This window comes from Quercus lobata, chromosome 7 (genome assembly GCF_001633185.2).
Source record: "Quercus lobata isolate SW786 chromosome 7, ValleyOak3.0 Primary Assembly, whole genome shotgun sequence".
Taxonomy (NCBI): domain Eukaryota; kingdom Viridiplantae; phylum Streptophyta; class Magnoliopsida; order Fagales; family Fagaceae; genus Quercus; species Quercus lobata.
The window spans coordinates 21,509,655-21,534,627 of record NC_044910.1 but is presented as its reverse complement, the minus strand read 5'-3'; the positions used below and the strand labels follow the sequence as shown (position 1 = coordinate 21,534,627).

Below are 24,973 nucleotides of genomic sequence, written 5' to 3'. Positions count from 1 at the left end.
ACTCGTTGTTATGGTAAAGTGTATCACGATTTAGTTTATAAACCAGTGGGTAAAATGAACCCTAGGGGAGGCCAAGTATTTCAAATCTCAGAAGGATGAAAAGGGATTCTTTACAAAAATAATAACCTCCTCCCTTCCTTCTTATACAGAGGGTGGAGCGGGAGGGTTCAGATCTCCAAAGGAATCTGCCAACACAAACATGCCGGTTCCGTTTCTCCACCCCATCAAAACAAACCGCCGAATTAAAGTAGTCTCGTAAATAGTGGTCATTAAAAGCGCGTTTTGGATACCCAAACGATAAGAACGCATCAAGCGCGAAATCAAAAAACTGTCTCATAGACCGGTGCATTTCTTGGACAGATGAAGAGCCACCAGCATTATTAATAGGCCAAATTGATTGGGCCATAGGAAGAGGTTCGGCATCACCGAAACCCCCCTTTCCAACCAAGAGGTTGGACAGCCGGGTTTTGAGGGGCTATTGTGGGGCCTAAATGATTTATGGGCCAGGTCCATCTACCCGGGGAGAATTCGAAGGCCCAAGCCGAGGAGGGCTATGGCTCAAACTCGACAAGATAGCCTTTGGATACCGCCGAGGGCAGTTCAGTCCTCGGCAGACCCAAAGTACCCCCAAAAAGAAGGGTAAAAACGGTATAGGACTGAAACTTGGAAGAAAGATCTAAAATATCCAGGGAAAGCTGCTGTTACTGCCATTTAATGCTCTGAACCTGACAGAGCCGCATTCTTTGGCTTTTACAACCATTCCCAACGACTTTGGGTATGGACTGACGAGACAAGTATCAGTCTTGGAAAGGTTAAACCTATACGTGGATGAAGGATAGTGGACGCAGGCGAGTATAAAAGGAAAAATAAGGAACCTAGAGAGGAGGTTGGGAAAAATGGCCAAAAACCAGAGCCTCCCAGCCCACCTCCAGGAGAAAGACTCCAAGGGTGAAGGAAAACTTAAACTTGTACGAACACCATGAAAAACCCACCGCCTGTCGATCAAGGCCTAGCCTTCCAAACCCACACTCTACAAATGATATTGTTAGGGCCTTTTCACGTGCGAACCCGACACTGTTACGGTCCGCCACGATCATGTCCTTACAGCAGAAAACAGAAACCAACAAAAAATTAAAAAACTCCCATCTAATAAACCAAATATCAAATAAATAATCATGACTTTAATTAAATCAAAGGGAGCCTAGCAATTACCTAAAAGCTTCGATCAAGAGTTCAAAACATAGTTCCATAGAATTTGGGAGTACCAGTGGCAACTATCAGTATATATACTGCCCTACATAGTTCCTTGCTTCTTTTTTTATATATATAGGTTATAAAAATTCATTGAAAAAAAAAGGAAAATGGTTTTACCTTATGGAAGAATAAATCCAAAAATACAAATTCAAAATGTTAACTCCTAAAATCTAACTTATGATATCTGTGAATCCATGAAAACTCAATGAAGAATCTGAGGTCACAACCTGCACCCACTCAATAAGAGTCCTTCAAATTAGAAGATTTTCTAAAACAAAACCCAATAACTATATAGCATCAAATCAACCGTGCCTAAAATTATTATTAAACCCCATAATTATCTGCAACACACAGCCCATACATATCACTGAAAATTTTGAAACCACATTCTACATCAATATGAATTAATTTTTTAACCAAAATAAATTAATCATCAGGCTGACTCTTAGGGCTTTCAAAAACACAAAAAAAAAAAAAAAAAAAACTCATTAAATCGATACTATCTCCACTATGAAACCCATCGATATTTACAATATTTTCTTACAAAACCTATAGAATTTGAAATCCCAAAATTGATAGAAAACCTAATTGAAGACATATAACTAAAACATAACTTTGAGGCTCTGGTCCATTTAAACCAATTTCAATCTGAATTTTAACCCATATCAATCAAATAAAATTGAAACTTGAAAAAGATCAGATTGGAATTCTTCATACCTAAAAAATCGTAGAACATCAGATACGGAAAAGGATCCAAATTCGTCCAACATCAAAAACGGAAAAGGATCCAAATTCTTGAAGTTAGTCTTGAAAATCAAATGCCCAGAAAGGGAGCCAAAAAATAATCAACGCCCAGATGATAAAAACTCATGAACAAAATAACCATGAATCAAAATTGACATTAGCTAGAGGAGTTGTGGCTGAGAAAAGAAAGGAGTTGCATTGAATGAGAGAGTTAAAGAAGAAGAAGGAGATGGGAGTGAGTTTGAAATAGAGAGAGTCAAGGGTTTTGTTAGGGCTAAGTTTGCGTTTGAGAGAGAGTGTTGAGAGAGTAGGAAAAATAAATTACTGTGTATGGGTAGGGTTTTTTGTTTGCGGCTAATTTGTGCGTTTAGGCTACTCTTGTAGTTGGGTTTTAATAAGAATTGGGTTTGTAATTTGTATTTGGTGGAAAAAAAAAAGATTTATTATTATTTATATAAGTATTAGTGATGTGGAAAATTGTCGGAATTTCAAAAGTTTCGGTTTTATACCGATGATAATATATATATATATATATATATATATATATATAGATAACTCACTTAAATGAATATTTATGATGTGGTTCCACATTTGACTCCAAAATTAAGAAATAAAACTCCCTCTAAAAATAAATAATTTAAGACACATGGTGCAATATTCCCAATAGTTTACTCTACATAAAACTCTATTATCTAAATTTCAAGAAATTTAAAATTCTACTTCAATCAAAACACTCCAAATGTTTCAAGTTTCAATATTTGATTATTAACGTTATTTACTATAGTCTATAGATTAAATTCTATTGCTAATAAATTACTCTACACAAAATTTTATTATGAAATCGGAAATCCCCCAAAAAGTTAAAAAATTGACTGCAATTTAAACTTTGTTAAAAATTTCAAATAATATAAAGTAATTTAAATTATTTTTAATTATATTGCATAATTTAAGTTTTTTTATAATAAAATTTACACAATACATGTTTGCCTATAGTGGCTTAATTTATATATGTATTAGGAGTATATGTCATAAAATAATTTAAATAATTTATAATTTTCTTTAATTAAGCAGTGGATAATACTAGTTTATTTCTATATAATCTATATATAAAATAATAGGTGAAGTAGAGAGAGTGTGAAATTGAATTCCAAATTAGAACTCTAATTTTGTGCCATGTGTCTAGAATCTGAAATTGAAGCATCATGTGGTTAAATGTATGTGGGCTCATTCTCATTAAAACCACTTCTATGTATCGGGTCAAGTGAGTTACGGTACTAATTAAGTTTTTTCTTGATTTTGTAGTCAAACGTGAAAACCAAAGAGATTAATATTGGTGATAAGAACTTGGTTTGGGTACATTGCATAATTTCCAAAAAGATAGCAAAGCCAGAGTTTGCATCTTTGTTATAAATTGCTTACAAAGTTTGCATCTTTACATTTGCACTGAGTTTCGGATTAAAGTGCTTTCTTCTTAGTTCTGATACTGAGTTTTGTTTACTATTCACTTACAAAGTTTGCATCTTTACATTTGTTATAAATTGTTAATATGTGATTAGATGCACATTATGCCTAAAATTCACTATCCTTATATTTGGCTTTTTGTTCAGGTTTGGCACCTATAACAATGAAGAAAGCACTGTTGTGGACCGATGGATGATACTTTTTGTAGGTTGCAAAGGAACTTAGTGATCAATGGAATCTCACACGAATTGGAAAGGACCCGGCTGTAGATGTTTGGATGGCAGATGTGAGTCACTATGTTTTTAAAATGTTCAGTGAAGGTAAATGTTATGAACAATGTAAATTTTCCGGAGAGAGATTTATTATTCTATATTTACGCAAGTTTGGTCGCCTTCTTGGAGTGGATCACTCCACCCTGTCTTTGTACTGGAATTTTTTATTCAGATTGTTACAATTTCATTCGAAATTTTATTTGAATTTTCCTATTGTTGTTACTATCATATATTATCATTCCAATTATTCAATTAGAATCTGAAATTGGAGTCCAATTTTACTATACACGTGTACAATCTAATTATTTTTAATTTTGCTGTCATGTGCAGAAGCCAATGAGATGAAATTAATAACACATTAAACACTCATGCTTTGGGAATCGGTAGTACCAATCTAAATCCATTGGACCTACTTCGTGATAATACAACTATGAAAGACGTATAAAAACACGCACAAACCCCTCTTTCTATAAAAAGAGATTGGAGAGAATTTCTTTTATTAGCCATGGAACTTTAGAGGTTTTTTCTTCGCACAAATGTCCATCATGTTACAAAATGACCCATTGTAAAACTACAAAATGAGTACAACTCTGAGGGTTTTTTTATTTTTATTTTTTAATTTTAAATTTTTTAAGCTACAAAAATTTCAATCACCAATAGAGATTGAAGATTCAAAAGCGTGAATGGATCTTTTGGATAAACATTGTCACCAAGGTTCATCTTTCTGTGTAAAATATATATACTGCTAAGTTTTGTTAATGAAATTTTCTGGTTAATAATATCAATTTAGACTTAACTGAGCCCTTTAAACATAAATAAACTCATGATTAATAATATATTCATTCCCGTGTGATAGTACGGGGCTACATACTAGTAATATCTAAAAGTTGAAGTGTTACATTTATTGTTATTACACTCATATTAAGCCACATCAGTGTAATATCTATCTTCGTTCATTTCGGTCTAATTCGATCAATTTTAGTCCACTTCAGTCCATTATTTACAAAATATCTCGCCTTATTAATAATTTAAATGAAAAATGCATTATGTTTCTTTAAAAAAAAACTTAAAAAATCTAAAACACTTTCAAATAACAAATATAAATAGCCTAATTAAAAAAATCAAATATATTGTATCAACTATACTTTGTTGTCATAAAAGAAAAAAAAAATTTGTTAAAAAATAATCACATCATTTTAAGAAAGATTTGAGACAAACACTTATAATTATCATCTACTATTTTCATTTTTTTTCTCTTAACAAAAACATAAATCATCAAATATTTTTGTGCATCACACAGGTCTACAACTAATTATAAATATTATTCAAATTACATTTAAGTTGTTCCATGACAAACTGACAACACTATAGCAAAATAATTTTTAAATGTATGAATAGTACTGTGTGATCCATTTTAATTTTTTTAATGTGTGAACAGTGTATGCACAGTACGTGAACAGTGCATATACTATTCATGAACAGTAAATGTTGTCTTTCAAAGTCAACAAATGCGGGCAAAAAAAAAAAAAAAAAAAAAAGGAGAAAACGCACTTTGAAAACGCAGACGTCGGATTAATTGCTATCCAAACCCACACATAGTTTCTGAGTAGAGAGGGAAAAAAAAGAAATTTGGATAGAGTTTGTGTTTGTTGGAATACACCTTAAGAAAATGAATAAGAAAATATATTTTGTTTTTGAATATACATTTGTTGTTGCACGATAATAGTAATGATGATGAGTTTATTATTGGCAATTTGGCATCATTATGCAATAAACTGTCACCAAACTCTGCCAGCACTATGAAACGAACAAAAAAAGGAAAATCCTATTATACCACAGCAGATGTGCTAAATGTGCCAAATGCCAAATTTTTGGCACATTTAGCACACCAAACACAAAAACAGAGCTTTATCAGATGTTTCAAATGGCAAAAATTATACCACATATGAACAGTACCGTTGCAAATTTGCAACGGTACGGACAGATGTTGTAAAAATTTTATTATTTTATATTCCCTTTTCTCTCTCCTCTCTCTTCATTTTCTTTCTTTTCTCCTTTCTCATTCTCCGGTTCCCTCTCTCTTCTTCATTTTTTCTTTTCTCCTCTCTCACTCTCCGGTTCCCTCTCTCTTCTCCCTGTACCGGTTCCCTCTCTCTTCGACCTGTCCGGGATGTTTACCGTCAGCAATGATGGCGTAGCTCCGACAACGACTGCGCGCTCCGCCAAGCTCGATCTCGCTCCAGCCACTCAATCTCACCCACGCTCCAGCTACGCTCGATCTCACCCACACTCGATCTCACCGATCTCACCCTGAGGCCGCCATCAATCTCACGCTCCAGCCACTCTGCCTCTCTCTGGTTGTGGGTTTTTTTTTTTTTTTTTTGCTGCAATTTGGGTTGATCTGATGGTGGAGGTGGGCTGTGGGCTATGGGCGGTGACAGTGGCAGTGGTGGTGGGCTGTGGGGGTGATGGCCCTCTCCTCTCTGTTTGAATCGATGGCTATTTGTTTGTTTGAATTGGTGCTGAATCGGTGTTGAATCGGTGGTGGTTTGGCATTTGGGTGGTGGCTGTGCTTGGTGATTGGTATTTGCTGGTGTTTTTTTTTTTTTTTTCCCCCCTTGTTTTGTTGGTGGTTTCTGCCTTGCTGGATGTGTGATGGTGGGGTGGTGGTGGTTGCTACCTTGCTGGGCATGTGTGGTGGTGAAGTGGTGGTTGTGCCGGTGGTGGCTGGTCGGTGTTGTTGCGACAGTGGTGGTTGGTGGATGTTGTTGCTTGGTGATTGGTATTTGTTTGTTGTTGGTGGCTGAGATAATATATTATTTTAATGAGTAGTATATATTATTTTAATGTATAGAATTGAATGATAAAACATCTCATAATTGAGATGTTGTAAAATGATGTGGTTAAATAATAAAGTAGGTCTTTAATGTGGTAAAATGACATAATTTTTGCCACAATTACTGTGGATGCTCTTATGAAAATGAGATTTTGTTATTAGCATTTTATAATTTATAGTAGAACACGGACAGTTTCCAAAAAGGTTAGAGGATGATTAATATAAATGATAAATCCAATGGAGTCTGTGGACTCCTCAAAAAACAAAAGAGTCTGTGGACTGAGGGTAATTGAGAATTTTTTTATATATTTTTATGGAAAAAGATGTTGAGAGTTGAGACAGTCACGTACATCCGAACCAAATAAAGTCAGTTTGAACGTTGAAATCCCACACTCGTTGTACTTTCACTTTTTAACCAGATTCACTTATTAATAATCAATAAAAGGGTGGGGCGTGCACCCAACGCAATGCTAACAGTGGTAACAAAATAGGAAAAACTTTATAAAGGATTGAGATAAAGTGAAATATCATCTGCAATTACAAAACATTTTCTATTCCTATCCAGAAAAAAAAAAAAAAGAAAAAAACCTTTTCTATTGGAGAATTGAAATTGAAAATTATTTTTTATGACTAAAATACAAATTTCATCCTTTAAGTTTGATTGAAATTTATTTCAACTCTCTAACTTTACTTTTGTTTAATTTTTTTTTCATTAGTTTGAATTTTTGCATATTTGCAGTATCAAACTCTTAAGATACTAATTGATTTTTTAATGTAGATAATGATTAAATTTTATATTTTTTATTTAATTATACAAGAAATTTTATTAGTTGAATTAACATTCATTTCCTACTATATATTAAGTTTGACAAAAGCTTACACATGACTTTTAGTTTTAGACCCATCAAATATATATTTATCACTCTTCTAAAATTGGGAAAAATGTTAGACGTTTTTAAGTAAGATGACATGGTGTTCACTTTTATTGTGGACCCCGCATCAATTTAAGTGATAGTGATCATGGATTGAGATCTAGTGTAATTTGCACTATACAATTTTTTTTAACAGCGAAAATCAAAAGTTAAAAAGTTTACTTTTAATATTAACCATTGAATTATGAAAGTAAAAATATCAAGAGTTAAAAAAAAAAAAAAAGTTAATAATTTTGAAAAAGTGAAAATAATGTGAGAGGAATTTCACGATTACTGACCAAGTCACCGTATTTGCATTTGGAGAGTACCTAGAAATTAAGCACGCCTCAAACTGTTCATTAAAAAAAAAGAAAAAAAAAAAGAGTACGCCTCTCATACAGTCAAACTCAAACTCAAACTCAAACTCAAAGTCTCAAACTCAAATAAAAAGGAAAAAACCCTCTCTGCTTTGTGCCTTGAACTAAACTCACCCAAGTCTTTCTTTGTAGTTGATTTGCGCCTGTGTGTTTGTGTGTGTCTCTCTCTCTATCTCTATCTGTATCTCAGTGTCTCAGCATGAGTCTCTCGTCACTGGCACTCGACTCGAACCCTATCAGGGTCCCACAGACCCCTTTCTTGGGTGCTCGCCACCGCCACCTCAGACCCATTATTCTCCCTCGCCGCCCAAACCTTATCGTCTGCTCCTCAGTCTCAGCCTCTGCATCTCTGAGCGTAGCCGAATTGAGCACAACCCAAGGAACCAATCGGATCGGGTCTCTGAGTCAAGTATCAGGAGTGTTGGGCTGTCAGTGGGGAGACGAAGGCAAAGGCAAACTGGTCGACATCTTAGCCCATCACTTCGACATCGTTGCTCGTTGCCAGGTACACTTTTTCCCACTTTTTATTTTTTTTTTATTTTTTTTATTTGTCATTTCGATTGTTTGATCGTATGATATAATTTAATTTTGTTGCTAGCTTAGTATTTCACTAATCACTAATAACTTTTGCATGTTTCATCTTTTAGCATTAAAAAAGATTCCACTTTTCCCATTTCATTTCCTTTATTTGCTTCATCACTGACCCTTTCAGCATTCAGACTCTCAATTGGCCTAGTCTGGGAAGATCCTTTAGACTAGTGTAAATAAAAATGCGTTTTTTTATTTTATAAATTAAATTAATTTTATTTTTATATATAATCTTCAAATGGGTGTGATTCAATTTTTAAACTTGGGCTTGTGCTTAATACCTTTCCCCAGTTTCACATTCTTTACTTTTAGTTTTAGGTTCATGCACTTCTATATTTAAAAAGATGTGTGTGTATCTTACATAGATTACAGTACAAATACGAATTTGTTGAGTTTGTGTTTTGTCTGTTTATTGCTTCTCGTTATTGTTGTTTGATGGGGGCATATTACAAGTTTATTGCCCCTTCTTAAACCTTAGTATGCGGATTAGTATTCCTAAGCAGAACACCTGCACCTGCACCTGCACCTGCACGCATGTAACTTTCTTTCTTAATGAGTTTGGCCCCAAGGGAAGAGGAAGTTTAGATTTGAACTAGTGGCCTTTGCTTCTTGAAATTTGGCCCCAGCCGATTGTGCTACCCCTTAGGATTATATGTGTGACATTTTTTAATAATTAAATTTTCCCAAGTGTAATTCTGTTAGAATATGGTTGAGTTACCTCTCTTTTAAGTTAGAGGCACGTATGCTCCTAGGCTTTTTGAGCAACCCTATTAAACATTTCTAGTGTTTCAAAACTATGTATTTTATCGTTTCTATTTGTCCAAAATCTAAAGTTAAGTACATCTAGTTCTAGAAATTGAATCTTGGTGCGATGCCAAGTGCACTTTGCCCAAGTATGTGTCTCAAATTCGAGTCTGGAAATTAGCCTCTCGAAAAATTGGAGATACCTACCAACTACCTCTCGCAAAATCCCACAAAAGTGGGAGTATTGTGCACTGATTATGGCCTTTTTTGTTTTGTTCTATGACATTTATAATCAGTGCATTGAGGCGAAACCACTCTTTAAGTGATACATTCACCCCACCCCACAGGGCGCGTCTTCTCCTGGTTTGAGCATGGTATTTTGAGAATTTATTTGAAACGTCCTGCTTCACACAATTTACATGTTTTTAATTGAGGAGTAATTGGCTTTCCAGATCCTGATGACCCAGTGTGTATCTTTTTGCCTGAAACTTTTGAATAAATTTTTATGTCAGGGTGGAGCTAATGCTGGACATACTATCTACAATGCAGAGGGAAAGAAGTTTGCCCTTCACCTGGTTCCCTCAGGTATCCTTAATGATGAAACCCTTTGTGTTATTGGGAATGGAGTCGTGGTGCATCTACCAGGGCTCTTTGAAGAAATTGATGGCCTGGAATCCAATGGGGTTTCCTGCAAGGGAAGAATACTGGTATCTGATCGTGCTCACCTGTTATTTGACTTCCATCAGGAAGTGGATGGGCTTAGAGAGTCTGAGCTTGCCCAATCTTTTATTGGCACTACAAAGAGAGGAATTGGACCATGTTACTCAAGCAAGGTTATACGGAATGGCATTAGAGTAAGTGACTTGAGGCACATGGATACATTTCCTCAAAAGCTTGATCTTTTATTGTCAGATGCAGGTTCAAGATTCCAAGGTTTTAACTATGGCCCAGAAATGCTTAGGGAAGAAGTTGAAAAATACAAAAGATATGCTGAGAGATTGGAGCCCTTCATTGCTGATACTGTGCATGTCATGAATGAAGCCATCTCAGAAAAGAAGAAGATTTTGGTTGAAGGTGGTCAGGCCACCATGCTAGATATTGACTTTGGAACTTACCCTTTTGTAACTTCTTCTAGTCCATCAGCTGGTGGAATTTGCACTGGTCTTGGCATTGCTCCAAGAGTATTAGGTGATCTAATTGGAGTGGTAAGTGGATAATTTACTATTGGTTTCTTTTTATCATATTTGGGGCGTTGTTTCCTCTTTTTCTGTACTGGTGAGGGAGGGGTTAAAACTTAAAATCTAACTAGGTTGTGCCATGACTAGGAGCCCTTTTCTTCTATTATCTTTTTGCAAGTCTTGATGTCAAATGTGCTCACCTTTTAAATTTTGTTTGCTCTTTCAAACATGTGGGCTTTTGCATTTTGACATGTGTCTGGAGTAAAACATATTCTGTGGGGATACTGCATAGTATTCATTAAATACATTATTGCATTTTTAAATAATTAAACTCGTTTTACTTGGCCAGTTGAGGTTCCAAACTTGAATTTCCCCATGCAGGTAAAAGCCTACAATACAAGAGTTGGCTCTGGTCCGTTTCCTACAGAAATCTTGGGTCAAGGGGGCGACCTCCTCAGGTTTGCTGGCCAGGAGTTTGGCACAACTACAGGCCGTCCTCGTCGTTGCGGTTGGCTGGATATAGTAGCACTGAAATACTCTTGTCAGATCAATGGCTTTTCATCACTGAATCTCACCAAACTCGATGTTTTGTCTGATCTCCCTGAAATTCGGCTGGGGGTTTCTTATAAACACATCAATGGCACACCAATCAAGTCATTCCCTGCAGATCTTCGTCTTCTTGAGCAATTGAAGGCAAGTTCCCTCAACCCCAGCCCCCTTTTTAAATTTTGATATATATGTGTATATATATATATATATATAGAGAGAGAGAGAGAGAGAGAGAGAGAGAGAGAGAGAGAGAAACTTATTAACAAAATTCCATCATCTGCCTTTTGGGTAATGCATTGACAGTGCTTGCCATTGACATCACAGTTGAAGCATAGATTAGGTACCCATGGATGCTAGGCCTTGTGATTTTTTCTTGTTGCCTTACAAAATTCAGACCACCCCTGCCCTATCCTCTCCTCAAGAGTTTCTAAACATTGTTTAGCGCAAACAAAAAAGGGTGTGGCCTTAGATGTGACTTAAATTGTTAAGAACGATCTTTGATTCCTGACTTCTGTAAAAATTATTCAGGTCCTCTTCATTGTTTTAGATTTTTGGGGACTCTTCTTGATTTTTATGTCCTTACGTGTGTGTAGGTGGAGTACGAAGTATTGCCTGGGTGGAAGTGTGATATTTCTTCTATCAGAAACTACGCTGACCTTCCATTGGCTGCGCGTACCTATGTGGAAAGGATAGAAGAACTTGTTGGTGTACCAATCCATTACATTGGTATTGGACCTGGACGCGATGCCCTGATAGTAAAATAATTTGATTATTGTTCCTTCTTATGATGTTAGAGAGGATTCTCTTTATCTGAAGAGGTGAGAAGATGCTAAATGAATTTCCTCTTTAAAATGGTAGATTATCTTGGAGAAAAAGTATAACATAAGGTGGCTATATTCATTTGATGTAACAATTATGTATTCAATGTCTGTGGAACGCCATTTTGAATTTGTATACTTTTAACAACTCTGTCAATTTTGGTGCTGTATTTTAGGTAGTGTTCACAAGTTATGATGATGCTAGAAATGGAAGTTTTTGGTTATTAGATTGAGTTCAGGGCATCAAGATGGTGATTTATTTATTGTTGTTATGGTCTTGGTCAATATTGCCATAAGGAATTAGGTAAATCATGAATTAGGTCGTGATATCTCTTCAGTGGGTCGCTGTCATATCCGTTTAAAAGATTATAAATTTCAGAGGAAAAAAAAAATGCTTTATGTGAGTATGTTAGATGAAGCTTGTTTATTTTATACTCAAATTTAAGGTCGTATAGTCGTATAGATGGTTTTAATTTTTTGCTGAATGTATAGATGCTTATTATTATTTTTTTCTTTGCTAAAAAAAAAAAGGTATTTGGTGTGGACTTATCGACCTCACGCCACGTAATGGCAATTGGTAATACCGCATGTACTATACGGGTCTTACTAGAATTATTGTTCGAACCGCTCAAGTATAGATGCTTATTAAAAAAAAAAAAAGCAAATATTATAGTATTAGTCCTATAACTTAGTTTGTGTTATCATGATAAAGCCCTAAACTTTGGGAAGATCCAAAAGATTATCAAATCAAACAAGTTCGCTCTCAACGCAATTGTAATCTGGAGGAGGTAAGTTAAAGGGTAAGCAAAAGTCCAGTAAGAGCATCCACAATAGTTCATGCCATTTTATCCTATTTTACTATCCTAAAAAATCACTTTATCAATTATATAATACCATTTTACAATATGCCTAGCATTCCAATTTTTATTTTACCATATTACACATTAAAATAATATAAAAATATTTCTCACTTCTCTCTCTGATCTCTATTTCTCTTACTCTGTCAACCACCCACCACCACCGTCCAGCTTCTCAGTCACACCACCCACCTCCGCTAAGCAAAATCCATAACAAAATCCAACTAAAATCAAAATCCAAAATCCATAGCAAATCACTCGCCGATCTCCAATCCAAATCAAAATAAAAAATTGTTGAGGTCTAAAAAGTCACAGTACCCAGGCCCAAAGAAATAAGCGCAAGGGGGCCACGAAAAAGGAGAAGAAATGGTAAGTCCAAGAAGTTTGAAGCCCAAAAAGCATCAAGAAGAAAAAAAGGGAAGCCCAAAAGTTTATGAGAAAAGAAGAAAGAAAAGGAAAAAGTCCATGTCAGAGGATTGAAGAAGAAAGCTGAGCCGGGATCCTCAAAGACTGCCAAAAGGCTCGGGATCCCCCCCAGGCGCGTAAGCACAGTTAACAAAAGATTAAGACAGTTCAAAAGAAAAAGGACAAAAAAAAGAAACACAAGGAACAGAGGAGAAGCCACGTCTTTCTCAAGCGTCAAATGACCCAGCAAGAAAAAGGAGGGAAGAATCAGTGACCTCTCATAGCGCAAGTGGGTAGCATCTTGGGGAACCAGAATGAAGAAGTATAAAAAAAAGGAGTAGCAGCGGAAGACTTTCAAACCGGCAGAATAAGATTCCGCTCGTTTGAGAAAAAAGATAAAGAAGAAGAACTGCCAAAAGTTGGATCGAGAAAGGCGTGACCTCAACATGTTTCGAAATAGGTAGTCAGCCATGGACTTTCAAAGAAACAAAACTAAAAGGAAGGATAGGATGAAGAACAGGGAAACTGAACCTGCCGGGTGATGGGCACAATACATACTCTAGTGATCAGAGGGCAAAACAGGTGAATCAATAGCTCCCCTAGGACTCTAGAATATCACTATAAAAAGGGGGAAAGGATTGCGAAGAAGGGAGAATTTGAAAACAGGAGAACCATTGATAAAATGCTGTCAAGAAGAGAAAACTCAGAGAAAATTAGTAAAATTACTTCCCGGTATCCTAGAAAAAGCCACTATAGCACATACTCAGATTCAAAAAGAATCAAACTTTGCAAGTCTTAAAGGTTAGAATAACCATTTAAGACTGTAATTTTTGAGCTTGCTTGAACCTTGTATCACGTCTTAGTGAGCGTATTGTAATCATAATAAAGAAAATTCAATGAAATACTTTCCACCGATTTAAGGATCCCTAACCGTTACTTTGTACTTTTACTATTTTGTTCTCTGCATTTACTTTGCTGTTTTGATTTGTCATTCAATGCAAATATCATTGTTTGTCAGTTTATATGTATTGTAGGAAGCATGCCCTGTGTACCACTTGATTCTTAAATAGCCCTTTAGCTGCGGTGAATCAAAGTCTGGTTCACCAAACTACAACTATTCGGCCCGGGATCCTTGGGCCTAAGTATTACAGAAAAAGCACTCTCACATTTTGGTGACTCCGCTGGGGACTGGGTAAAGAAAAGGGAAGAAGCAATCTCTTCACAGAGCATGCCTCCAAGACAAAGGAACAGCAAATGTACTAATGTGCCACCTGCGACCTCTGAGCCTATGGGAGAAAACAAGGTAGCTTCCAAACAGAGAGGCGAGGTATCCCTGGTAGAGCAGGAGGTTGTGTCAGGGCAAAGGCACACAAGGTAGGAACCAGACCCCATGACTCGGATGACAGCAATGTTGAAAGATCTGGAGCAAGAAGTTCGCCTTCTCAAAGAAGGCAAGACACAAGAAATCAGGGACAATGTCCCCCTTGTTGGTAACCAAGACAGAACTCAACCAGAAAGAGGGTCAGTAGTGGGAGGGAGAACCAACCCCCAATACTTAACACTGGCAAATGTCAGTGCCTTCCTGGAGCAAGAAAGGGAAAAATTTTCGGGGATCCCTAAGCAATTCTCTTGGGATCCCCCATTTCCTCCAGAACTTCTTGGCAAGCCATACCCTATGGGGTATAAACCCCCAAAGTTCCATCCTTTCAACGGAAGAAATGGAAGTGCTGTGGAGGTTCATCCACACTATAGGCCCCTATGTAGGAGATAGAGAACTATGTCTAAGGGAATTTGGTAAATCCTTAGTGGATAGAGCATACACTTGGTACACTACGCTGAGACTCGAGTCCATCAAAACCTAGGATGAAATGATGGAGAGGTTCTGTGCCAAGTATTACCCTGGTGAGGACAAGATCACTTTCCAGAACCTTCAGATGGTAAGGTAAAGACCTGGAGAGGATCCCGTCCAGTTCATTAAAAGATTTGAAGATGTGTCCCTGGATTGCTATGGGGAGCACGAAGAAAAGGAGCTCGTAGAAATCTGTATATCCAACATGCTTTTTGATTACAGGCTCAACCTCGAAAATCTATGTATCGCGCAGTTTGCTGACCTGTTACAGAGAACTAGAAGGACAGCACAGATTATAAGGACAAAAAGGATGCCAGTATCCCAAGCCATGACAGCATTAGTGGGAGAGAAAAGGAAGAGGCCTGATGGGAAGGTGTTCGAGGAACCACCAATGATCCCATGTACAGCTAAGGAGTTAAACCATGTCTTGGACAAATGGATCAGAGATGGAGTTGTTAGGCCATTTACTGTGTCCAGGCTGCCAATTGAAGAAGAAAGGAAGAACCCTTTGTTTTGCAGGATCTATAATTATGTCAAGCATTCCACCAAGGATTGCTGGACCCTCCGTAGACTCTTCCACAAAAAGCTAAGAGAAGGAACCCTGGAACTTACTCAGAAGGAGCCAGAAGTGCAGAAGAACCCCTTGCCTAACCACAAAGGGAAAGGGATGGTAGCAGTAGTAATCCACGGGAATCCGGCAGAAGTAGGAGAATCCGAAGGATCCTTCCACCCGAGCATAGTCAGGACCCTCCAGAAGAATCCCAAGTTCAGGTCACTATTCAACCAACTAGGATTTGAACCAGAAGTAAGAAGGGTGGCCACAGAGTCTCTCATGAGTATAACAGCAAATTCAAGAATGGAATGCTTCACAACAAAGTCACATGCTAGTTAAGCTTTCCTAGAGACAACCAATACAATAACCTTCACCCATGAGGACATGGAGGTTGAGCATCCGGACCACCGTAGGCCCCTTTATCTAATGACCACCATAAATGGTGTCCAAATCAGAAGAGCATTGGTGGACACAGGGGCATCACTCAATCTCATAGCCTTGAGTACCCTGGAAGCTGTGGGCCTGGTTGACAAAAGGATCCTAGGGGCTCCCATTTAAATAACAAGATTTGGGGGGTCGATGGAATCAACAGAAGGGTACGTACAGCTGGCTTTGAGGGTAGAGCCAATAGTGGCCCTAACAAGGTTTCATGTGATTAATGCATAGGTATCTTACTATGTATTGTTGGGACTCCCATGGCTCCATAAACACCGCCTTATTCCATCTACATACCATCAGTGCATTAAAGGGAGATTGAATGGGAGGCCCGTGAGAATCCCTGCCAACCATAACCCTTTCAGCCAGGGAGAAGTGAACTTTGTAGAAACGATGTTTTATGATGAGTTAGAGCCAGATGATGAGAACCCCGCGCCAAGTACTCCAGAGGCACCTATCCTAGAAGAAGAAGAAGGAGGAGGAAGGGGCACCCGTGACTTAAGAAACTTTTTTGAAAGAAAAAGACAAAAAAGGGAGTTCAACTCTTCAGGATCCCGAGAGTGTGTGGTGGTGCGAGAACCCGGAGGAAGGTTGATTTATCGTTTGTGAAGGTGCGCGGGACCTGAATGCATTATGCAGAAAGTTCCCAGACCACCAAGTTGCATGATGGCCCAAGAAGAAATCCCAGAAGAACTAGTCAAGGAAGCCCAAATTTAGCCTGAGGAAGAATTAAAGGAAATAAATTTGGGAACTGAGCTGGGATCCCAGAAGCCTGTCTTTATTAACAGTCAGCTGATGGCATAAGAAAGGGAACAATTGGTGGGCTTACTCCAAAAATACATAGATGTGTTCGTATGGACCTATGATGAAATGCCCGGTTTAGACTCGAGATTGGTAGTTCATTCTTTTAATGTGGACCCAAGAATAAGGCTAGTAGTTCAGCTGGCTAGGGTCTTTCACGCCGAGGTAGAAGCTCAAATAATTCAAGAAGTCAAAAAGCTGCTAATAGCTGACTTTATTAAACCTATCCAACACCCCAAATGGCTTTCCAACATTGTACCTGTGAAGAAGAAAAATGGTCAGATCCGTTGCTGTGTAGACTTTCGCAACCTGAACAAGGCGTGCCCAAAAGATGAGTTCTCCCTGCCCAATATCGACCTCCTTGTAAATTCAGCTGCAGGAAGCTCTATGTTCTCGTTTTTGGATGGGTACAATGGGTACAACCAAATTCGCATGGCTGCCAAAGATGTAGAGAAAACGGCATTCAGAACTCCAATCGGGAACTTTTATTACACCGTAATGCCCTTTGGCCTCAAAAATGCAGGGGCTACATACCAGCGAACCATGACAGCTATCTTTCACAACATGATACATGAAGAGATGGAAGATTATGTATATGACATTGTGGTCAAATCAAAGACTAGAAGAGGACACTTTCGAGTACTTGAGTAAGTTTTTGAAAGATGCAGGAAGTACAAGCTACGCATGAACCCCATGAAATGTGCCTTCGGGGTGTCTGCTGGAAAGTTCCTTGGGTTTCTGGTACATCACAAAGGCATAAGTGTAGATCCAGCCAAGGCCACAGCTATCGCCACAATGAAAAGACCAACTACTGTGAGGGAGCATAAAAGCTTCCTAGGAAGGGTCTCCTACATTAGGAGATTTGTGCCTGGGTTAGCTTTAGTTACGACAGGTTTATCCAAACTGTTGAAAAAGGGAACTGAGTTCACTTAGGGAACGGAACAACATGAGGCTTTCCAAAGAATTCAGCACATCATGAATCATTTACCCACCCTCCAGGCGCCAGTGCGTGGGCAACCTCTGTTACTGTACCTAGCATCAAACTCCCAAGCAATAGGAGCCTTGCTAGCACAGTAAGATGACCAGGAGAACGAGCAGCCTGTTTATTACATAAGCAGGACACTCAAAAACACCGAAACCAGGTACCCTAGAATAGAGAAAGCCTGCCTAGTAATCATCTACGCGTCCCAGAGGTTGAAAAGGTACTTCTCAGCTCACCAAATCCTTTTGGTGACTAAGTCCCACCCTATAAAGGCACTCCTACACCAGCCCCTTCTCACGGGAAGAATAGCATAATGGCTAATCCTGCTCTCTCAATATGACATAGGCATCAGAACCCCCAAAGCTGTCAAAAGCCAAGCCATAGCAGATCTGCTGGCTCAGTTCCCAGGAAAGGAGGAAAGCCCACTGAGTGAAGAAATCCCTTGGAAGGTAGCAGTAATAGAGATCCCAGGAAAGAAATGGACAATGAGATTTGACTGGTCAGCTACAACAACTTCAAATGGGGTAGGAATCGTACTAAGCTGTGAGAATGGGGACACCATACCCTTGTCTTTCAAGCTTGGTTTCTCATTCTTTAATAACGCAGCTGAATATGAGGCGTACTTGACCGGGCTGATTATAGCACTCAGTATAGGAGTAAAGCATATGAGAGTGTTGGGAAACTCCAATCTTATAGTTTCCCAAGTGAAAGGTGACTTTGCGTTACAGGAACAAAGTTTAGCAGCCTATAGAACTTGGGCACAAAGGATGGAGTTGGAATTCTAGACCTTTAGCATAGAGTACACCCAAAGAAGTGAAAACAGGTTTGCTGATGCACTCGCCACTCTAGGATCCCAAATTCCATTCAAAGGAAGGGACACACTGGTAAAGATAGGAAAGTAGGAACATTCTATTGTAAGGATCCTCCAAGGGATGTAGCCTGAAGAGTCCAAGCAGTGGGATTGGAGGAGTAAAGTCAAAGAAAAAATGAAAAAGGCAGAACCCAGAGGGAACATCAAAGAACTAAAAGATTACACTCAGATAGAAGGGGAATTGTATAGAAGGCTGCCAGGGGGAATCTTGTCCAGGTGTATCAACGAGAAGGAAGGAAAGCTGAAGCTGGAAGAATTACATACCCAAGCCTGTGGAATCGCAGAAAAAATTAGCCTATATAGAAGAATGCAACGCATGGGATACTACTAGCCAAATATGAACAAAAAGGCAGCAACTATATAGGAAAAATGTCAGGAGTGTCGGCTGGCGATAGATAAGAAAGAAAGCTATGTTGTGTTTGTTGCAGAAGATTGGTGAGTTCCCTTCATAGAATACTTGGCTCAAGGGATCCTGCCAACTGACAGGACACTAACCCACCAGCTCAAGAAACTTGCAGACAGGTATTTCTTGCAAAACGATATCTTATTCAAAAAGGGATACAGTGGGGATCCCCTAAGATGCTTGGGGCCAAAGGAAGCTAGAGAAGTAGTCAGGGAAGTACATTCCGGTGATTGTGGGAGTCACCCGGGAAAAAGAAGGCTCTATAAGCAATTATTACCGTTGGGATATTACTGGCCAACGATGAAAAGGGACTCTGAGGAGCTAGTCAAAACCTGCCACGCTTGTCAAGTCCTGGGAGATGCGATTCACACTCACCTAAATGTTTTGCAGGATATGATGACACCATGACCTTTTCACATTTGGAGGGTCGATCTCATAGGGCCTATAAACCTTCTGTTGAGGTCTAAAAAAGGGTCATAATAAAATAAGCCCAAAACAAAAGAACAAGTCAAGTCCAAAAAGAAAAATTCAGGCTAAGCCCAAAGCAATAGATATGGAAGACCCATGGGGGAATAAAAGAAAGGCCCAGAGGATCCTGAAACCCAGAAAAGAAAGAAGCATCCAAAAAAGAGACCACGGCAAAGTATAAAGAAGCAAGGATCCTCAGGAACAATCAATAGGCATGGATCCCTTCAGGCACAAAGAAAAAGGAAGACTGGGACAGATCGATAGAAAGAAGACAGAAGAAGAAAACAAGAAATAAAAGCAAAAAACGCGAGCGACCTCTCATGGCACAGACAGAAAAGGCCTCGGGGAACCAGGACAGGGAAGAAGAATGATAACAAACGACTTTAAAAAATGGCAGAACAGGATTCCGTCCAAATAGGAAAGAAAGGGAAAAGAGGAAGACGCCAGAAATGGGGATGCCGAGAAGGGCATACCTCAGCACGTCCAAAAGAGGATGGCTAACCAGAAGCTTTCAAAAGAATCAGAACCAAGAGAAGGAAAGAATGAGAGAAAACGGAAAAGGGACTTACCAAGACGATGGGGATAGGACATGCTCTGTTTGCAAAAGAACAAAACAGGGGAACCAACGGTTCCTCGGGAAGCCCAGAAGACTCCATTATAAAAGGAGGGGATGGGTTGTGAAGAAGGCAGCGAGAAAAAAAGAAAGAAACACAAGAAAGAAGAAATTCTCTAGGAAAAACTATCAGAAAAATCTGTGCAGAAAGAAAAATACTAAGGGAAAAACAAATATTGCTTCCTGGTATCCTGTAAAGGCCACTATTGCACATACTCGGATTCAACGAGAATCAAACTTTGTAAGTTTTGAAGGCTGAAATAGCCATTCAAGACTGCAATTTTTGAGCTTGATTGGACCTTGTATCACGTCCTAGTGAGCTTTCTGTAATCAAACAGATAATGTATTAATGAAACACTGCTTCATAATTCCCAGGATCCCCACAACATTATTTCTTTTTATCGTTTTGCTAATCCTGCTTTCTTTCCTTCTGAACTTACGTTGTTAATTTTTGGCACTCTTCGATATCCTTGTTTGTTATTTTTCTTTATATTGTCAGGAGTATTCTTTGCATTCACTTGATTCTTAAACAGCTCGTTAGCTGCGGTGAGTCAAGGCCCAGTCCACCAAATCCTCCCTTTTTCATTCAGGCCCGGGATCCTTGGGCCTGAGTGTCACGAAAAAGGCACTATCACACCTTCCATCCAATGGTTACATATGGATCTTGGTAGCCACAGAGTACTTTACAAAATGGGTAGAGGCCATCCCTTCAAAAATGCCACTAGAGCAACCGTAGCAAACTTTGTTCGAGACCACATCATTACAAGGTTCGGGATCCCCAAAAGATTGATCAGTGACGACGAGACCCCATTCATAAACAAAGACATGAAGGGTTAATTGAGGCATATCACATCAAACATGGGAGGTCTACCCCATACTACCCACAAGGAAACGGTCAAGCTGAGGCCTCCAATAGGGTGATGTTGAAGATCCTTAAAAAGATGAAGCATGAATATGGAGGGAAATGGAGTGACCATTTGGCAGATGTACTCTGGGCATGTAGGAGCTCTATAAAAACAGCCATAGGATTTTCTCCATTTTCCCTAGTCTATGGAACAGAAGTTATCAGCCTTGTGGAATTAGTTATTCCTACACCAAGGGTGGTCCTTGAAGAAAGCCAAGAAGAAAACGAGGACGCAAACAATGAAAGGAGATTGGCAGATCTGGAAGGGGTAGAAGAAGAAAGAGAACTAACCAAGAAGAGAAGCCAAAGGTACCAGCAAAGAATGACTAAAGTATAAGCACAAACAGTACACCCAAGAACTTTCACTGAAGGGCAATCGGTACTAAGGATGGCGGAACACGTAAGGAGGAACCTACCGGGGCTTTCCAAATTCAACCCAAAATGGGAAGGACCCTACATCATCAGGACAGCCCATGAAAGTGGGTATTACCACCTTACAAAAGAAGATGGGGCAGTCCTGACAGAACCCATAAACGAGAAATGGCTGAAACAATACAATGCATAAGGAAGAAGGGATCTCAGCATGCCAGGATCCTTTTGCCAGCTTCATAACTCACTAAGTGTTTTTCTTTTATCGTTTTCTTCACTTTTGTCATGAATTCTTGTTTAAATGATTTTGTTTAGGAACCTATGATAGATTGACACTCTGTGGTTCGTACTATAGTAAATGATTTTTCCTGTGCTCCTTAAATGATGACCATATTTTAATGAAGTTTCAATCTTTGAGTTTTAAATATTGCAAAGTCCAGATTTGGACAGAATTGGGGGAGGATATCTGGGTCAAGACAAAAAAAAAAAAAAAAAAAAGTATATATAATACCTTTTGACACATGACCCAAGATCCACCTCACAGATGATTCAAAATTCCCCACAGATGATTTCAAGTGCATGGTCTAGGATCACAGGCAAAAGTAAGAGCCCAGGATACCTAGCCTGGCACTTGACAAAAAGGGGACCTGTCAAGTTCATGAATTGGGACCATATTTATAAATATATATATATATATATATATATATATATATAAGGGAAAGGATACCCAGTGTACCCAGTTCAGTACTTGCACAACGAAATAACCACCGGGTACCTAATCCAGAACCTACAGTGAAGCTTGTAGGAACCATGGCCCAGGACTCAGTGAGTAAAAAGAAAAGAAAAGAGAAAAGCAATGTATCAAAGAGAAAAGCAAATCCACATGCTATTGAAAGAAATTAGAAGCAGTCTTGAAACACAAACACAGATCTATGCAAAAAAAAAAAAAAAAGTAGTGTTCAAAAACAAAAATATGGAGACTTATATAGCCCCAAATTATTTATACGGATCTAAACAGGGAGAGGAAAAAGCTAAGAAATAAGGCCAGCCAACAGGGAGCCATCGGAGAAATAACAGGCACAGTTGAAGAAGAAAGAATTCTCTGCCTTTTGACCTTCAAATCTTGCAAAGCTTTGTGAGCACTGGCCAAAGTTTCCTCAGCAGCAGCAATCTTAGCATCTATGCTCCTGGAAGCTTGCCTCTGAAACAGCACGCGGGCCAGAAGGCGCAGATGATTCAGCAAAAAGGACAGGTTGAACTTGGCCTCTAGAAGATCTTGTACCACCCCTCTCCACTCCAAAAGCTTTTCTTCAGATAAAGAGTTCACAGAAGAATCTCTCAAAGAAACCAGCACAGCATACAACAATTCCATCAAGATATTACCCAGAAAAACACCTCCCCTAAAACCGCTGGTGAAGTCTCCATGACTCTTGAGCAAACTTTCTAACAATGGCAGACCTTCAACAGGCACAGAGAAGCGCTTGAAGTTGCTATAAGAAGACCCAAAAGAGTAGAAGTGGCTAGTAGGAAGGCTGTTGAAATCCATAAGATCAAAACGAGCTAAAAAGGTGGAAAGTCTTGAATCAAGATCTGAAGCAACCACTCCTGGAACATCTCCCATCACTGTATCCCCACCTGCAGAAACTGGAAAACTTTCAGCCTTTTGTTTTGTTTGAAGATCAGCAATCTGAATAGATCTCGCAACTCCCTCAAGAATAACAGGCTCAGAATCTCTAACACCTGTATCAACATTGTGGCGAAACGGCGAAAGGAAGGTAGAGATGCAGGGGGCTTCGCCATAGAAGAAGAAGGCGGGAAAAAGGTGTAGGGAAAGAAAGGAAGAAAAAGGAAACACAGTGGGAACAATCTACACTTACCTTCTGAATTTTCTGATTCCAAAGAAGAGGCAACACTGAGAATAGACCTCACACTAGTTTGACCTAAAAGGAGAAAGGAAAGAAGAAACTCAAAAAAGGGGGAAGGGGAGAAAAAAGGGGAACAAAAAAGAAACAGAGATAAAACACTATTATAAAGGGAAATATGGCTCACCTGTTTGTTTGGATAAAGGCGTGCCTCCCAAAGTCTCTTTACTTGACAATGTCTGAGGAAACACGGTTCTGATAGGACTAGGAGTTCGCTCAAGCTGAGGACTTTGAGATGCAGGGAGCTTGGAAGCTTCGGGATCCTGAGTAGTTTGAACACCCTGCATCGGTTGCCCGGTCTCTTCAGCCATACCACCACTAGGGGGCTCCTCCTCCATAACAGGAAATGCAACAAAAAGGGCTGTAACCGTTTCTTCCTCCAGAACCCTACCAGCCATAGGAGGGGACACCTCCACCTAAAAAAAAAAGGAAGAGTAGGGGAAAGGCAAACAATAATAAATGAAGACAATAGGGTGACACAAACACACAGTACCAAAATAAACGGAAAGGCATGAATAAGGGAAGTCCATACCATATCATCACCGGACGACTGACTTCTGCCCTTCTTGAAGTCCGACTTGCATTTGGACTTGAAAGGAAACAATCGCTCATTAGCTAAAAGGAGGAAGTAACTGCAACAATAGTAACAAATGTAAAAGAAAGAAGAAGGAAAGAGGTCTTGCCCTTCTTTCTCTCTCTACAGATTCTTTGAGGGTCTTTTGCTTACTACAAGTACGCCCAGAGGGTCCTAAAAGGGGCTGGGATACAAAATCAAAGGATCCTAAAGGACCATGGACTGTGTGAGAGTGCCTTTTTCGTGACACTCAGGCCCAAGGATCCCAGGCCTAAATGAAAAGGTTTTGGTGAACCGGGCCTTGACTCACCGCAGCTAACGAGCTGTTTAAGAATCAAGTGGTATACAAGGGATGCTCTTGACAATATAAAAAAATGACAAGCAAGGGTATGCCAATAAAATTAACAAGGTAAGTTTAGAAGGAAAGAAACAGGATTAGCAAAGCGATAAAAAATTAATGCTGAGGGGATCCCGGGAAATATGAAGCATGTTTCATTAATACATTATCTGTATGATTACAGAAAACTCACTAGGACGTGATACAAGGTCCAATCAAGCTCAAAAATTGCAGTCTTGAATGGCTATTTCAACCTTCAAAACTTGTAAAATTTGATTCTCGTTGAATCCGAGTATGTGCAATAGTGGCTTTTACAGGATATCGGGAAGCAATGTTTGTTTTTCCCTTCGTATTTTCTCTTCACTCTAGATTTTTCTGATAGTTTTTCTAGAGAATCTCTTTTTTTTTTTTTTTGTATTTCTCCCTTTTTTCGCTACCCTTTCTTCATGACCTATCCCTTCCTTTTATAATGGAGTTTTTGGTCTTCCCGGGGAACCGTTGGTTCCCCTGTTTTGCCCTTTTGCAAACAGAGCACGTCCTATTCCCATCATCTCGGTAAGTCCCATTTTCGTTTTTTCTCATTCTTTCCGTCTTTCAGCTCTGATTCTTTTGAAAGTTCCTGGTTGGCCATCTTCTTTGGGATGTGCTGAGGTATGCCCTTCTCGGCATCCCTGTTTCTGGCCTTTTCCACTTTTCCCTTTTCTTTCCCATCTGGGCGGAATCCTGTTCTGCCAACTTGAAAGCCGCTTGTTATCATTCTTTCTTTTATACTTCTCCGTTCTGGTTCCCTGAGGCTTTTTCTGTCTGTGCCATGAGAGGTCGCTGGGTTCTACTGGCGCTTGCGTTCTTTTTGCTTTTGTTTCTTGTTTTCTTCTTCTGTCTTTTTTCTTTCAAGCTG

At 39.0% G+C, this 24,973-nt stretch overlaps 1 protein-coding gene across 1 annotated transcript; it reads left to right on the top strand.

Moving 5' to 3' along the window:
* Nucleotides 1-7,882: 7,882 nt before the first annotated feature.
* LOC115953346 (adenylosuccinate synthetase 2, chloroplastic) lies at nt 7,883-11,979 on the top strand. The gene is made up of 4 exons (XM_031070963.1): nt 7,883-8,360; nt 9,700-10,392; nt 10,747-11,058; nt 11,508-11,979. The coding sequence occupies exons 1-4, from the start codon at nt 8,055-8,057 to the stop codon at nt 11,676-11,678; spliced, it is 1,482 nt and encodes a 493-aa protein (XP_030926823.1). The 5' UTR covers nt 7,883-8,054; the 3' UTR covers nt 11,679-11,979.
* Nucleotides 11,980-24,973: the final 12,994 nt, after the last annotated feature.

Bases quoted from the DNA above. Each gene is read 5' to 3' on its own strand.
- LOC115953346 (XM_031070963.1), top strand. From the start codon at position 8,055: ATGAGTCTCTCGTCACTGGCACTCGACTCGAACCCTATCAGGGTCCCA. The intron at 8,361-9,699 runs GTACACTTTTTC...TTTTTATGTCAG, and splicing joins ACATCGTTGCTCGTTGCCAG to GGTGGAGCTAATGCTGGACA. The intron at 11,059-11,507 runs GCAAGTTCCCTC...ACGTGTGTGTAG, and splicing joins GTCTTCTTGAGCAATTGAAG to GTGGAGTACGAAGTATTGCC.